At 39.9% G+C, this 18000-nt stretch overlaps 1 protein-coding gene across 5 annotated transcripts in view; it reads right to left on the bottom strand.

Annotated features, from left to right (window-relative positions):
- Brinp1 (BMP/retinoic acid inducible neural specific 1) overlaps nucleotides 1–18000 on the bottom strand; it is a 168522-nt gene that overhangs the window by 48050 nt on the left and 102472 nt on the right. For all 5 annotated transcript variants that reach the window (XM_004849475.4, XM_004849477.4, XM_087183292.1 and 2 more), the window contains 3 exons: nucleotides 14561–14751; nucleotides 6822–6991; nucleotides 3819–3924 (listed from right to left, as the gene is read on the bottom strand). In XM_004849475.4, the coding sequence (XP_004849532.1) occupies nucleotides 3819–3924; nucleotides 6822–6991; nucleotides 14561–14751 (467 nt within the window). The remainder of the gene's footprint in view (nucleotides 1–3818; nucleotides 3925–6821; nucleotides 6992–14560; nucleotides 14752–18000) is intronic.

Below are 18000 nucleotides of genomic sequence, written 5' to 3'. Positions count from 1 at the left end.
GTCCAAACTCTAGTAGGTTTTTTTAGCGTTTTTACGTCCGACTGAATAAATATCAACCTCCTCAAAAGTCACTGGATATTCTCCTGAATTACATTTTAAAAGCTTATTTTTTTACCTTTCACTTGAACAATATTATTGTCTCTCAGATATGTTTTTTTCTGTGACTCCTGCACCTGGAGAGATGGAATGAATTATTCCTCTTTGTGAATTCCCATAATGCTATGAACTGCTTTCATTATCTATATTATATTATGTATTATCTTTATTCATAGAAGTCTACCTGCTTATCCTTTATCATATTCCCACATCCCATTCACTAAATTACCTAAATTCTTCATGGTCTTTTTATTGAATCCAATTCAGTGTCCTTCCTAAATACCTCTAGAATTGGTCTATTTGTTTACATTTCAACTGCCACCTTCATGGTCTAAATCTGTGACATTTCATCTTGAGAACTCCATAGCCCCTTCACTGTCCCCAACCTCTATTCCAAAATATTGTCTTCATGGTACTTCCTCTTAAAAACCTTTCCATGAAGTCCACTGCTCTCAAATTAACGTTCAGCTCATTACTGTGCGGCACAGGCATCCGAGGATTTGAAGGATTATCTTGTTTTTTTCACCACTGATGCCTCTGTTTTAATCTCCTAAGACTTTAATTTCCTGGAATGCCCCTTCATAAAGACTCTTCTATCTATCTGTCTCTGTATCTGTGCCCCATCCTCCTGTGCAACCTGAGTATCCTTTATTGTAGGAAACTTTCTTGACTCCCTAGTAAGTTAAATCCTCATACAATCTGGTACCCTATAACCCTCATACATTTTCAGTTTTAAAATTCATTACATTTATTGTTTGTTTGAATCCCATCTTCTCTAGAATAGAGTGCATATTGCCGTGGGGCAGAAACCCTGTTTGTCTTGTTCACCACTTTATCATTTTGCCCATCTCATTACTAAGATAGATTCTTAAAAGATATTTGTTGAATTCATCTGATTTGTGCTCATATGCCCAGGGTCTGGTATTGGATTTGGCTCATAGTCTCAAGGAAGACCTGATGATTCGTCATTTTTATAAAATCCTAGGATCAGCACGGGAAAGAACTTAAAACCACTTACTTCAATTACTCAACCCAACTGAATAATGCTGAAGTAATCTCTATCATATCCCTGGCACACACCACCTACTTGTCTCAGATAACAGAGAGCCACTGCAGCCTTCAGCAGGTCATTACAGGGCTGGGCATGAATGCGCATTAGAAGGGTCTATTTTACAGCTGGGGATGTGGCTCCGGTGTAGAGCACTTGCCTGGCATGTGCAAGGTCCTGCGTTCAATCCCCAGCACTACCAAAAAAGGGGGGGAAGAGGAAGGTCTGTTTGATACTGAGTTAAAAGCTAGGATTCTTGTAACACCCCTCACACTATACTGAGCTTGGTCCATTTTATCCATATTAATGAAGCTAAACTATCTTTCATGCCAGACAGCACTTTGGATAACTGCAGAGGAGTCTTTCGTACTTCAAGTTAACTGTCTTTTACTACTTATCATAGGACACCTCCCTCCTGACACCACAGGAGGCTCTTCTTAAAATGTGATGCTCGAACATGGACCCAGTCCTCCTGGTGTGCTGTGGGCAATCTAAAGCAGAAGGACAGGGCTGACACCTTCCTTTTGTGAAGAGTTTGTTTGCAGTAATAGAAGAAATGGCAGATCTGAGTTGTAGAAAGGACAGATGCTTATAAAATAATTGCTTTTGGGGGAAAGAGATTCAAAATGAGATATAAAACTCAAGATACATTTAGAAAGTGAAAACAGGAAGACAAACAGTGAGGAATCTATAGACATTAAGCTTCAGTACCTTGAGAAAAAGTCAGCCTTGAAATTTTCCTACAATGTCCACAACTTCCTTGGTACTAACATCCCGCCAATCCCACTAAATTCATTCTAAATATAACTCACAAGTATCCCTGACTTCACTACTGTAGCCAGGCAGTGAAGCACACACAGGCACCACACTGCCTGGTTTCAAAGCCTGGATCACTTTTCACAAAGTTGGTCTGGGTGTCACATAAAGTACCATGTTGAAAATCCTGGGAAACACAAGACAGAAACCCAAAACAGATTTGCTTCCTCATTCACTCTGTTAACAGGTAACCACTGCTCCCACCCTGTACATAAAGGAGAAGGTTTTTTTAATCCCTCCCCCATGCATTTGAGGTTCTGGTAGGTTGTCTGTTTTTCACTCTGAACAACTATCTTAGCCTGAATTTCCCTAAGAGATTCTCATTCAGGGCTGCCAAGTGACCCTACCATGTGCTCCTAGCAATGTTTTCCAATCTATAATGGGTGCATGAATAAAATAGTTGCCAAGAAACCAGAGTATAAAAGTCATATTAGTTTCTGCTTCCCTCTACCTGCCAATTTCAACCCAACCTCCTCCCACTGACATTCAGAATCACCTTTATCATACACCTTTCAAGAAGGTCACATTTTTAGCCTGCTCAAAGTTAAAGCATGTCATTTTTCTTTGACTATAAAGTTAAGACATAATCATTCTAGGAAACTTAGAAAAAGAACTAGAAGCCTAAAATAAATCACATATAACCTAACCATGCAGAAGTAACCTCTTTTAACATCTTGGCATGTTTTCTTGCAGCATTATTTTTACTTCTCCATTTATTTTTCTGTTAAGATCATGCTATACAGTCAATCATAAACCTTTTATGTTAATACCAAAACATTTTCTTATTCTGTGAAATTCTTTATCAATAACATTACGGTACCTGCTTAACATGCTGTATGAATACAACATCAATCACTTAGTCTTTCTGTGAAACATTGAAATGTTTCCATTATTGTTTATTTTTTACAATTTATATATCATCTTTCTTAAAACAATGCCATTTGTTCTGAAGTTCTTCTCAGTTTTTTCTTCCAATCTCCTCTCTTTTACACGATGTGATTTTAAAAGGGTTAACTGCTATATTAAAGTGTATTTTTCTTTCTTTTTTTCTTTTTTTTTGCTTTGTTTTTTTTTTTTGGTACCAGGGATCGAACTCGGGTCCTTGTGTTTGCGCAGTAGGCGGTGAAACCACTGAGCTAAATCCCCGGCTCAAAGTATATTTTTCTTTAAGGAAATAAAGACATCTTGAGCACCTAACATGAACTTGACATATATCACACACCAAATAAATACAAGAATTTATAAATATCAACAAATTAATCCGTATAATGGCTGCATTCTTATTGCATATATCTGAGAATGTCATTGTAGCTCCTAGACAGCAGTGAGCATTACTACTTGTAAATTCTGCTTAAAGCATGCATGTGTATGCATTTGTATATTTAAGACTACACATGATTAGCAAATAAGGAGAAAGAGAAATTACAGAGAATAAAAACTTCTACAAAGTCTTCTATATTTCTTAGGATCAAATAACACCTGCCAAAACACATTGGAAATCCAATACACTAGTGCAGAAAATTCAGATGCTATGACATGAAACTTTAATATATACTAGGTCTGGGACATCTATAAATAATACTGTTTAGACATTTTCATCAAAATAATCAGATAAAGCCCACATTTCCATACTTTCTATCTGAAAACTAATTAATAACCATGAATTTAATGTACCGTGTAAGTAAAATTTAAACAAAATCATATCATAACTGTCTAATATCCATATGTGCAGTTTTCATAGGTTTTTCTGTTCTTCATCTTCTTTACTCTCCCTCCAGAGGCCCTCCTCACCCTCTCTTCCTCACTGTATCTGGGCCGCACCCCTCCCTGGGCCCCTCCTTCCCTACCCACTTCCTACCTTGAAGGTGCAGTTTGCTCTCCGTGCTTTGCAGAAGGACGGAACTCACAGAGTCCAGATTGTCATAGCTGTTACAGCCCAGTGGCCCAGTGCGTGTCTCTGTGACCTGGGGTGGGCATCAAATGAAACAAGTGTGAGACAGATGCTCTCGTCTAGGGCAGACCCCGAAGAATTATTCCCCAGCAGAGCAGTGTCTTTTTTCTGTGTACACAGATGCTTCCTGGATGCTTTGCCTGTGCCTGAGACAATGCCTGAGTGTCAAAAATTAGACAGAATAGCAGCTTGGTCAGGCACACAGACTAGAGCTGCATGCCTGCTGCCTGTCTCTGGTTCTTACTCTACACCATCACTGTGAGTATTCTAAGAACTGACAATGTGATGCACTATCATATATTCCAAAAGCATGAGCTTTGCAATCAGAAAAAATCATTTTTAAGTCATAGTTGGACCATTTATTTACCCGTGCAGCATAAAGAAGTCCCTTAACTTCTTAAATTTTTGCAAACTCTAGCTAGTGTGTCTTTGAGGGAGGTCATGAGACAGACATGATGAGTATACATGCCCGGTACAAGGAGAGTGTTCAAAAGTGGGCATCCAATTAAAAAATGTCTCTATAAACTGTAATGAGTACATATGCATTATTATCAGGCAAGAACAATAACATTATCGCCATTTTCCAAAAGAAGTTTCAGCAACAAACAATGAACGTCCCTGCAGTCTTCCAAGACTTGAGGTGGTGGACAATAGAAGGACAGCTATTCAAAAAGCATCCCTGAGATAACAATGGTTTAGTGTAAAAAGAGGCCTCTCCATCCCTTTGCTTCCAAGGATTTGGCACTGTTTTGATACTTTCACCCAGCTAGAAACAGGCAGGCTCCAATGTAAGGAATGAGAGTTTGGGTAATGGCCTCACAGGCTGCCTCTGCCTTTTCCACCGTTTAGGTCTTGCATTGCTAACTTTCCCTTTGCGACGCTCATCTTCCCATTCTACAAAATGTTAGAAATGCTCTTATTCACCCAACCAGGTAAGGAGATCATATTTTAATGTGTTTGACACTTGGGATATAATAAATGCATCGTGAATAATCAGGTTTTATTTTATTTTGTTTTACAGATAATGTGGGGGGGGTGCAGAGAATAATAACAGGTTATTATTGAGTGAAAGTTAAAACTACCAATGTATCTTATTAAAGATACCCGTGCTGAGCAGAAAGGGAAATGGGCAAAATTCCCCATGTGCACCTGTGGCTGGCCTTCAACAAATCTGGCCTTAAGAAAAATTCTAGTCTGTTGGGTCTTGAGACAGTGGTAAGAAATGTAAAGAAAACTCCAAGGTCCAAATTGAGTGTGAAAAGCAGTGCTAGTGTAAGAATGGTTTCTTGAGAGGCCTCTGCACAATTTGTCTGGGAAATTCCTCCTAAGGAAGCAGACTGCACCATCAGGATGCACAAAAGAGGATTATCTTCTGACAGAGCTTCAATATCTAGTTTCACGTCCTGTCCAGAGGGGAGAGAACAATTTGGTGATAATGAAAACCAGGCCTTTGCTGCTCCCTGACTCTGATGGCTTCATAAAGATCCACCTAATGCTGAGCTCCCTAACAACGTAATTCCCCAAATATAAGCAATTCTCCAAGGATGAGCTGGTCCTTTGTTTGTCGATCTGATTTATCTCTCTGCTTACTACTCTGCTAGTAACTCTCTCCCTCCCACACAGTTCTCTTTTCATGGTCAATTTCTGACTCATTTGCCTGAGTCTCCTTTGACCTTCCTTGTGCTCTTCTTCACTAAAGACATCTCAGGGAGTCTTAATGTAAGCATAGGTCTGCATTTTCTTCAGAATGTGGAGAAGCAAAATGGAGATGTAATCTAGTTTAAGAAAATTAGAGATGGAAAAGATGCACACTGAATCTCTCAAGAGGAGGACTCCTTTATTTCAAGAATGTCCTCCCACATTTTCTTTACAGAGGTAGTCTCTGAACTTAACCGTGTTTCAAACTGAATTGTTTAAAAATTCCTGGGCTCTACCGCACTAACTTGAAGGTCCAGGGCTGCTGAATCCACCATGACTATTTAATTTTCCATTAATTAAATTATTTACTTTCTCAGTAGACACATATATCAAGTGTTCAATAATCCTAAGTGAAAACCAGCTACTATCTTGGCCAGCACAGACGTGGGCATTTGCTTCATCTTAGAAGGTTCTGCTGGCCAGTGCTGGTATAGACAAGCTTGCTTCAGTAAACAGCAGTGCGCTGCTGTGCCTGTTCTTATAAATAAAGTTTTATTAGAACACAGCCATTTGTGTCCACGCTGCTTTTGTTCTAAATACTGTACAGAGTCAAATAGTAGCTTCTGCTAGAGTCAAGTAGTAATAACAGTGGTCATATGAGCTGCAAAGACTAAACTATTTATTATCTGGTATTTTACAGAAAATGTTTGCTGACTTTTGGTTTAAAGAGTAGAGATCTAGTCATGATTAAGGTATTCTCTAGCTGTGTAAGCCTCAACAAAAGGCTTCAACAGTGGGTCTCTGTTTTACAAATGGTAAAGTCCAGAGTTGCTCTATCCAACATGGTAAAACAGAGGATGAGAAAAAAAGAAGAAAAAATAGAAGAAACAAATGTTTAAAAAATTACCTATGTAGGCATAACCAATCTGATTTTTGCTAGCATTGTGTTCTTGGGAAAATCACTCACACATTAGACGCCTGTTTCTTCAACTAGAAAGGAAATTGGAGAGTCATCCACACAGGACAACTATTGAGGAGTGAATTCGAGAGGACTATTGATAATGTTGCCATGACCATATAGCCATTCTAACAATAATGTTCATGCTACTGGAAGGCATGTGACAACATCTGTCAAGCAGCCGGCAGGGGTCACCATGAGCTACAAGGATGTGAAGCCAAGAGCTCTATCTGCCCATCCACTGTCAGAATGTTGGTGTTGCAGTGTTGTTGTCCTGAGAACTTGGCACCCAAATCCTCCCCTCAGTCTGTTACCTTGATTGCTCCAGTTGATATCTGGATCTCATGGAGCCTCCTCATGGTGCCATCACGATCGACAAAGTAGGATGATGCAAGCTGGTGCAGAGCTTCCACACTTTGCGTGGCATTCCCTGACTTCCTGTCAAGGTGACTTTTGTCCATATACATGGTCAGAGCCTCCTCTCCTGCATGGGAAAGGACAGAACATAAGGAAGATTAACTGAGTCTCAATGTGAGAGAAGAGGTACCAAGATATGGGGGATGAAAATAGTATTGAATCTCCAACTAAAATCGTCTGAATTTCCTTCTGCCTCAAAATCAAGGTCACAAGGAAAAAGAAACATTCAGAGGTGACTGTAAACACCAGGCTCCGTTAGGATCAGGCCCACTGAAAAACCCTAGTCACTGAGTCCATCTCTGGCTAATCCACTTCATATTTGTCACCAGCTTCCTTTTACAATATAACCCACTTTCCCACTTCTAAAAAACTTCAGTCTTCTCTATAAAATGATGCATTTAGCATAGGGATTCTTTTCTCCTGCTTTTTTCTCCGTTTCTTCATCATAATTCAGTTCTTTCTTTTCCTTTTCTCTACTCTTCTAGATAAACGAATAGATGCATAGATAGATAATTAGATGTAGAAATTCAGAGGCAGAGAGAAATTATGACTAGAGAAAGCTATATCCTTTTATAGTGAGGGAAAAATAACTTTTCAGCTCTGTTAAGTACTGTCCATATTAACCATGACTTTGTTTCTTGCACAAAGCATAGTGCTTGGCACACAGTGAATACTGATGAAACAGTTAATTCACGCTACTTTCTCATTCACTCAGTACATTTTTAAACTTCCTTTTTCATATACCAGGCACCATGCTTCTGCAAGTACAATGGAACAGAGGTGCCATCTTGGGGTGTGAGGGTGAAGGATGATTGAAAAGTTAAGTATAGGAAGGGAATCTGGATAGATAACTATATGGATGGATGATTGATAGACAGATAGATGATAGATAGATAGGTGTATATTTGGTTTTTTTGATTTGTTTTGTTTTTGGTACCGGGGATAGAACTCGGGTCCTTGCACTTGCACAGCAGGCAGCCGAAACCACTGAGCTAAATCCCCGGCCCAGATAGGTTTGGTTGAATTGAGAGTGAAATAGTTTTAGAAATATATATATGAATATATAATACAAATTTAGAGATTTTCCTTCATGAAATTTTCTTTGGAAAGGCATACTCCAATTACTAACACTAGGTATGGTAAATTTTACTTTGGATAACGAAACATCTCAATAGAACATCAGAAAGAAAGCTCTGGATATATCCATTAAAAACGCTTGATTGAAAAATAATAGAAAAAGAGCTTTTGTAAATGGGGAAAGGAAGCAGGATTGGAGAGAGGGGAGGGGAAAGGGCCAAAAAAAGAACTAAGATATGTTTCGTACATGTATAAATCCCCTGTGATGAATGTGATCTTGAGATACTGCAAACACGTGCTAATAAAAATAAATTTTAAAAATATTTGATCACTGTTCTCCTGCCTTCACTCTCTTGTGAACACAGACATGGTGTTTAAACTTTTTGTTCCTTGGTTTATTCATTAGCTATAGCGAAGAAAAAAGCACCTAATTCCATGGAGTTATTAAGAAGAATAAATTCATTAATGCATGTAAAGTCTTTAGAAGAATGTCTGGTTCACTGTATTATTTGCAAATTTATTATTATGAGGGCAAGGGTATAGCTCAGCGGTGAAGACTGTGCTTAGTGTATTTGAGTCCCTCGGTTCAATTCTCAGGAAGAAACAGGAGGAAAGAAGGAAGAAAGGAAAGGAGGAAATTGCTTACCAGTAGCAGTTCTAGGTACTGTGAGGCTAGTCTGTCTTGGCCTAAACTAGTTGAGTTAATATCTCTATGCTTCAGTTTTTTATGCAGATACTGGGAATAGTAATTGCACTTACCTCAAAGATGTTATAAGAATTAAATTAACTGAACCTTACCTTGTATATAGCAAGCATTATAGAAGTGTTAACTATCAGTATTTTGATAATTGGAAATTATTAATTATATGATATTTATCTTTAAATGTCATTAATTTATACAATAAAAAATTTAGAGAACAAAAATTCTCAGTGCTTCCTGAGACACAAAGCCTGGTCTCTAGGACAATGGGAATCTCTTCAGAATACTGATGACTTTTTGAGTTGAAGAGCAAAAAGCACAGTTCTTAGAAGGAATTCCATCCTGTCTCTCCCTGAAATATCTGACTTTTGAAACCCTATATGGCTTTATGGCCCATTTCAATGTCACTTTCTCTTAGTAAGCCCCTCCTTTGATCCTGGCATAACTCCTACACATTTCTTACAACCTGTTCAGGCATCGGTCCCAAGTGAGCTTTCTTCAGCCACATGCTCACCCCCAGAGTGAAACAATGGCTTTGCTTTGTCGTTCCTTTATTTGTTCATGGTATTCAGCTCAGCAAGCATGCACTGAGCATTTCTCATATCCTGGGAACTTTGGCAAGCATTGGGGTGACAAATGAATAAGACACTGAGATGTGGTATAAATGTGACTACACATCAAGATTTAGTAAACCAGGCACGGTGGCACACACCTGTAATCTCAGCACTTAGAAGGCTGAGGCAGGAGGATCACTGCAAGTTCAAGGCCAGCCTGGGCTACACAGAGTTCAAGGCCAGCCTGAACTACATAGCAGAAAAAAAAAAAAGATTTAGCATAACAGAGATAACATCTCTCATTAATAGTTTATTCAACTGATTGCATACTGAAATGATATTTTAGGTATGTTAAATAAAATGTATTATTAAATTAATTTCCCCCTTTTCCTTTCCAAAATGTGTCTGCAAAAAAATTTATTAATGGCATATGTGGTACACACATTCTGCTTCTATTGGCCAATGGTGGTTGGAGGTGAGAAATATAAAGAGATCTTTTCAACATATCAGACGGACAGTCAAGGGGAAAGAATGTCAGAATGGGACGCAGCTCAGAGAAAGGCTACCCGTATCTCTGTGGATAATGTGGACCATGAAGTCTCTCCAAGTGTAACTCCCACAACTGTATGGGTATGCGCTACGTTTTACCAATGTGCCTCATCTTCTTTCACTTTGGGACTCTGCTACTTTATTTTTTTCTTGCTAACTATTACACATCGCTCTGGTGCCACCCAAGACGGAATCACCTCCAAAAATCCTTCCCTCCGTCCCACACTCGTTTTCTGAACTGACTTAATCACCATTTCCCTGGGTGCCCACACTTGCCTTTAATTTTCCAATGCATCACTTATCATATTTTCTGCTGATTTCTAATTCTGCCTCTTCCACTAATGCAGAAGCACTATGAAGTCAAAGAGTATGCCTGAGTCTTTTATCACTTCCTTGTCATTGCCTATCAAGCTCAATATGGGCATGTAATATGTGCTTAATAAATGATCAAGGGTGTATAGCTGAATAAGTAAACACAGAGGTGGTCCAGAGTTATCATGTTTATTGATCAATATGTCTGCCCCATCAACAAGACAGAAACCTCCCATCAGGAAGATTTATTACCATCCAAGTTCATCTCTAGGCTCCATGTAGGTAGACGTGACTTGAGTTCAAGCAAGACATTCAAGTTTGCATTTTCACATGAAGCCTTCACCACACTGCAGCAGGACATGATGTTCTGTCCTTTGGACCCCGAAGTACTCAAAATTGATCTGCCTTAGAAATGACTTTATATCCTGTTACACTTTGAGCCCCAGAAACAATGTGTGGAACTTGGACTGTAATTTATCTTTCTAATGTTCCCAACGCTTCTCCTGGAGTCTGAGGAAATGCAGATGTTCAGTTATCATTTGATGGATAAACGGATGGATAGATGGATGCATGGGTGGACAGATGACTGAAAGGAGAAGGGCACTGATAGATGGGTGGAGAAGTAAACGATTAAATGAATATGCCAGAAGCTTGAGCCATGAGGCAGAGGAAATAAATATTCCAAGTGCTAGCTCAGGCTCTCTTAGGGCTTGTGAAACAGAAGGTGGAACAAGCTCTGTTCCCCCTGGACTAAGAGCTAGCAGAAGCAAACCTTAGATCAAGAGGGGTTAATGGACTTTTTGCTGCATTATTAAGACTAAATTGCATGTTTATTAAGAGAATGTTCTGTTTAGAATTGCTTTCCCACTTGGGCATTCCTGCAAATTGCCTCTTCACCCTACATAGGCCTTCCCTCCATCTTCCTGTCCTCTAGGGGGCTTTGCAGCATTTTCTCTCAGAGGACTCAGACACACAGAGAATGAGGAAAGAGGTGGGAACTGACCCTTTCACCTTTGAGTCTCAGATGGGGGGTGAGAGTATCTGGACTTGAAGACCACAGGTTACCCTTGTCCTATCCTTCTGAGGCCCTGCGGTTTTATTTTGAGCCTTCCTGTAGCCAAGGGGAGACCTCCACAAACTCCATGTGGGGCACAATGAACAGACCCACAAACACAAAAACAGGCAAAAAAGAAGAGTCTTCATGTTAAAAAGAAAATTTATGCAACACACACACATTCACATAAAAGCTTACATATACATGCATATCTTACATTCACGTGTATGTGTGCAATGTGAATGTTTTCATGCCAATGTATATATTAGCTCCAATCCAAGCAGGGATAGCATTTCTGCACACCTTTCCAGGCAGGCAGGCATGTACTCCCTCACATGCATGCAACATTAGTCATATATGTCACACAGACACTCAGCGCCTGAGGTGTTTCCTTTGGCCCAAAATATGACATGCAGAGGATCTAACCAAAATTGCTAACTTTGGTTTCCTATGTGTAATTCTAGAGGCAGAGTTTGTCTCTTCACCATCCTCCATAAAAAGATCATTCATGTCACGTACTCTTGAGTTTAATGGATGTCACCAAAAATTTGGAAAGTCCACGAGAACGTTTTAGCTGTTGGTTTTCCCACCAACTCCACTCCCTCATTCCTACCTCCAGTACTTCCTATTCCTTCTGCCCAAACAACCGAGTGCATTTACTTTCCCTATTTGCAACAGTTTAAAGATCATGTTTTGTTTTCTGATTATGCCTTTATAAACTTACGTGACACCTCAAAGAGTTTATAACAGCACTTCTTCCCAATGAGTGAAGTGTTAGGAAAAAAATTACACTGAATAACATTATCTGTCCTTTTCTGTACATAGCTGATGTCCACACAAGGAAGGGAATTTTCTAATGTCTCACACTATGTGGTGAGACCAAGGATATGGCTTTAATCCTGGTTCCTCAAGTTCCTTAGCCCCGCTGTATAATGAAAACCATAGCAAGAATAATGATATTAATGACAATAACGAAAACAATTTTTTAGGTGTCAGACAGTATGTTAATCACTTTTCATGCATTATTGTATTTGATCCTCACAGTATGCATTAAGAAAGGACTATGACTACTTATAAAAGAGGAAATGGAGGTTCAGAGCATTGAGTTTCTTGCTGAAGTGACACTCAGCTGCTGAGAAGCAGGAGGCAGGACAGGAAACCTGGTGATCAAAAGCCAGAGCATGCCCTCTCAGCTCACTATAACATCCTACTCCTCCTCCCACATAGCATCAAGTGGCCCTTATAAGATATTTTTTTCTACAAATGCAAGAATGAAATGACGATGTGAGAAGGACCTCACACAGTTTCTGGCACATGGTGTTCCATCAACAGCGAATCTCTTCCTCATCCCTCTCTCCACTTGGCCATGGTGAGGGCCAAGCGAACATTCAGGTCCTGCTGTCCAACACCAGCTTTCAATCCAAACCTTTGCATATTTTAAAATGTTGTTTTGTAAAAACAGGAAAGGAACAAGGCTCTGTGAATAATTTACCACCTTGCCTTGAAGAAATTAAAAATATATTTCACTGAGCAAGAAAAATCTTTGTTACTTGGGATTTCCAGAGATCCAAACCAGAGCACAGATTTTTAATGGGAGAATTGAACTGGTTGCAAAGACTGTTTTTGTTGTTGTTGTTTTTAGTTTTGTATTTTTCTTTCCATCAGTAAATGGGAGACATTCAAAGGAAAGAGTACAGTAGAGGTCATACTCCGTGTAGAAATTAACTCACATTAAAGTAATACAGAATTTATGCTAATGAGTTTATTCTCAAAGTCTGACTTAATTTATCATCTAGCAACAGATAATGAATATATGCTTATTGGGTTGGTTGTTGGAGTCAGTGGGTATTGTTGAGTGAGCAAGTTAGTTAGAGAAATAATCCATAATGGGTAAAAAAATAATAATGCAAGGTTTGTGGCCAGAAAACTCTAAGTTGAAAATGTAGCTTTTCCATTTATTAGCTTTACATCTTCTGAGTTCTAGATTTCATGTAGTATGTCAATAATATGATTTAATATGCAGCTTTGAGGACTACAACAATAGAGAATGCTTGCTGTGGGGTAAATACCCACTGTTTTGGTTATGTGCCCTAAAAACTCATAGGTGTGGCTTTTGGGATTTGACTAGGTCAAGAAGGGTAAACCCCAGCTGGAGGAGGTGGGTCACCAGGGTGCATGGGCTAAAAGGGAATATCTCCCTCCCTGAAACCCTGATCTCTTTCTGCTTCCTGCCCATCATACATGAACTGTTTCTCCTCTGCGATACCCCTCTGCTGTGCTGCGCTGCCTGCCTTACAACCAGCCGACTATGGACTAAAATCTCTACAAACTGTGAGCCAAAACAAACCTTTCCTCCTTAGTGTTGTGAGTGTTGAGTATTGTGTCTCTGTGAACAGAAAAGTAGCTAAGACATAGCTAATATTATATTGAGAATGGAAGGATTTCTCCAGTTCTTATCTCTACTTATATTCCCCACATTACCAAATCATTTGTCTTCCTCAAAATGTATATCATACGCTCAATCCAGAAAATGCTGCCACCTTCCTTTACCTAGTCAGTTCATCTAGAGCTGAACTGCCACTTCTTTCCATGCTCCCTCTGACAATATAGCAATCTCTTTTACCTAGCATGAGCCATGAGGAAATGTGCCTTTAGCATCTTTGTGAGCAGGCAGCATGGTGTTGTGCCACCAAGATGGTTTTCTGAAAGTTCAGTGGACCTAATCACGGTGGAAAACACTGATGCCAAAGGGATTGTACTTCATAATATCAAATGATTCCTGCAGCCAAGAACCATCAGCACATACATGCCCTAGTCTGTACCATTTCCCATTAATTTAATCCCTTTCATTCAGCTCCCTCTCCTCATTCAAAGATGGCTTCGACCTGATGTTGAGGGATGGCTAAAATTGGGCAGGTTAAAGCAATTAGCCTACTTTCCAGTTAACCTGTCCTAAGCCCATATGAGATAACAAATAATAGCCAATTTTTAAAATGATATGCTCAAGTTATCAGTCCCTAAAGTAGACTTAAATGACAACACAAGTCCCTACACATTATCTGAAATTTATTTTCCCCCGGGTTAGGCCATATTCCAGTGGAACTCAGACAATTATTGTAGTGCACATTCCTAACAAATGGAACAAATTCCATGGGTGAGCCATATTTCCACAACACTTAATCCATTCTAAACTTAGAACTTCCCACAGCACTGAAGTATATGCTCAGCTATGACCAAAACAACCAATATGATGCAGCTTCTCTGGAAAGATATGCTTTGAGTGATGCCTGAAGCCAGGGAAACTACGAAGACCTTGCTGTCTGTGATCCCACTCTCCCCTCCATTGCAGGAAGTCGTGACAGGGCCATGGCCCAGTGGCTGTGGACCTACCTCCCAGTGTGGCAGAGATGAGGAGATGGGTGCCGTACTTTTTGATGATGGTATCAATGAACTGCTGAGTGGTGGGCCTCCTGCCAAGCAGACGGATGCTCCTTTGAAACTCCGGCATGAGGGGCACTGGATGACGGACCAGATCTCTCCTCTCGATGGCTGTATTCCTCACCTTCCAACGGGCAAACTCCCTAGACAGGAGAGATGAGCAACACTCCTCAACTCATCATTTCTACCCTTGAGTCAAAGCCCATCCAACCACCCCACCCAGAAATTTCTCTTTCGATGCAAAAGTGTCTATAATTACTTTTAATATTCAATAAGTGAAACATTGGTCTAGGGCTTTCAGTCTTTTGTCAACACATATTTATCGAGTCCCACTCCTATCACTAGGGTAGTGAACCAGATGGACACAGCCATGCCCTGAGTTGTTTGCAGAGCATCAGGGAGGCAAAATCAGGATTCACTTTCACTAGGTATGAGTGTGGAGACTGAGAAAAATGAAGAGTAGCAAACATCACTATTATCTCATGATGATGATAGGGATACAATGGTGGTGATGGTGATGGTAGTGATGATGATAGTGATATAATGGTGGTGAGGATACCAGTGGTGGTGAGGATGATGGTGCTACTGCTGCTGATTGTACTGATGAAGATTTTCACGATATTTTACATTCCATAAGAATAGTATGTCTTATTTCTCATCTATCACACTAAGCCTGTGACAGGGGATTACTACGTATTTCTGCTTCATTTCACAAGAACTAGTTTCTCATTGTTCTCTACCTGCTTGTCCGTCTTTCTCACTAGACTGAATGAAAATAGAGGGACTGAACCTTCTTAGGTATACCTGAGTCACCCTGGTAAATGATTCAGTGCCTGTCACATGTCAGGATCCAGAATGTTTTATGGATGAGTAAATAAGCAAATGGAAGAAAGAAAGGGAAGAGGAAAGGGAGACAGCTAGGTAGTCAGGGAGAGAGGGAGGCAGGCTATAGAAAAATGGACAGTACCTAAAGCACAAAGCCTCCTGCAATCAATTCTAAGACATCTCAAAAGCCAAATATTGAGTTCAAAGCTCAATTTAATTCTAAAGTATAACATGAATTCACTGAATATCTACTATTTAGGGGAAACAGCTATTCTGTGAAGATTATGCATGTAAGGAAAATTTAATTTTTCCTTCAGTAATAAAAGAGATGAAATGGGGAAGCACTGATCTTGGGTGTACAAGTTTTGTCCACTTTTTGCAGATTATGTGATATAACGTGGAGCAGAGCATGTTCCTTCTCTGGACCTACATTTCTTTATCTACATTTCATACTATATTTTCTACTGCTGGCACAGTGATCACACAAAAGATAGAGTGTGAAAATACCTTTGAAAGCTACAAGGCACTACCCTAATGTGAAATATTATTTAATAACTTCATTTCCTCACAAACTCCCAGGTACGTACATATAAATCATTAAAGGTGTACAGATGGAGAACATGGAGCATGCAAACTGAAGACAAGTAGAAATTTAATGGGACTTGGTTCAGATCACTTGTGCTTAAATAAGAATCACCACTGATGCAGCTTCCCTGGAGCGATCAGCTCTCCAACCTGCCTGAGTTACATACTCTCGGTCCCTTGAGAAAAACAGACTAGCCAAGAAGGTTGTAAGGGCAGCTTAGATAAATGATGGGAACCAGAGTTTAATGAAAAGGTCTCTCTCTCCTGCCACAATATAGGAGAGATGAATGAAGAAAGGGCCACAGGGCAAGACAAAGCAGGACAGGGTGGGAATCAGGCTGGAATATGTCCTGGTAATTCAGTGGTTGAGTCTGGCCTCTGACTCACAGGAAACTGGGTCTGAGAAAAGCTTTAACTTAGAATAGAATATATTTCCAAGTTGCAGAGCTTCTGGTCTTATCTGCATAAGGCATCTCTGTCTATAATTCTTAACACAGTTCAAATTCTATCAACACAGAACCTGGCACTTTGTGGGTGCTTAAGTCAGCAAACTCCTGAGAGGCGCCTATGAGGTGAAGATGAACACATCACAGTCCCTGTCCTTGAGAAGCTCACAGTCTCAAAGTGAAGCCAGACATCTCCAGCTTATTGTAAATGAAGGATTACAGGACACAGAAGGAGGAGCCTGGATGTCTCAGGTCTCTAGGAAAAGCTCTCACGGGGCTTGCATAGACAAATGGAACTGTATTTTCAAAAAAGGAGGAATAGTCAGGAGCAGAGTGAGTGAGAAAGGAGTAGAGAATGTCATATGGGAAGAGCAGAGCAGAAGAGAGTTATGCATAGAGGAACAGAAGGGTACAGGATGGAAGAGGTGGACAAACCAGGTCCGAGAAGGGGAAGTGACAGGCAGCCAAGAATTTTATAGGTGGAGCTTGTAGCATAAATTCCAATGAGGAAGGGACCCTGCATCTTGCTTGCAGTGAACAGAAGGTGAAAGGGATGGAATCTCATTTTCATGATTAGGTTACAGGATACTGGGACTTCTGTTGGGTACTCCTTTCCCTCTCTCTCACTCATTCACTGCCAGGCTGTGAGATGCTCCAAGGTGCAATCCATAGAGAGCATGCGAGGGAGGCCCCCAGCCAATGGTTTCTGAGGCCCCGAGGACTCAAAAGGATGTGAGTCCCAACAGCAATCAGGTGCAAGAACTGGGAAACAGATCCTGCCCAAGTAAATCTTGGGATGTCTGAAGCCTGGTAAGAAGCCCGGAGATGAGTCACCCCAATCTGCAACCCATGGTGACTGTGAGATAATATTGCCATTTGGTATTTTAAGTTCCTAAACTGTGGAGTAATTTGTTACTCAGCTATCAATGATCAATAAGAGGATATGAGAATCATCAAATATATCTGAGGGAAATAGTCTTTCCTTATTAGCTTATCCCTGAAATTTAAAGTTATATACCCTTATAATTATAACATTATTTGCAGTATAAACATATGAACTATACACATATATCAGTATGTAGGCAAATACATACAGTTACTGTTATATAACTTATTGCTTTAGGTTGCTTTTTAAAATGTGCACATGCTCATATTACTCAAAACTAATATTTATGCACACATAGAGAAGTTAAATAGCTTGCTGAAGTGTACTAAGTTAGTGGCAAAGCTTGGTGTGGAAAACTGGTATCCTAAATATCCCATGTTTTGAATCATGGTTTTTCTGTAAATATTGATAAATAAAATATTAAAAAGTATAGTTGATACTAATAAAATAAGAATGCCACCCCCTCCAAGTTATGAGGCCATGACTCAAATCCTTTCTTTATAAAACAATAAAGAGCTTTACAGTCTCCGTGAAGCTCACCAGCGACAGACCCAGGACTGCCATCTGTGTTGCCTCAGAAAACGAAAACAGGAGAGAAGCCAATTCAGGATACCCAAGTCCTCCCTCACTGCATGGATGTAAGGACTAAA

The sequence above is a fragment of the Heterocephalus glaber genome, unplaced genomic scaffold (genome assembly GCF_053883595.1).
Source record: "Heterocephalus glaber isolate CG9 unplaced genomic scaffold, H.glaber_assembly_v1.0 deba00001479, whole genome shotgun sequence".
Classification (NCBI taxonomy): Eukaryota; Metazoa; Chordata; class Mammalia; order Rodentia; family Bathyergidae; genus Heterocephalus; species Heterocephalus glaber.
This window is presented reverse-complemented; position numbering and strand designations above follow the sequence as displayed.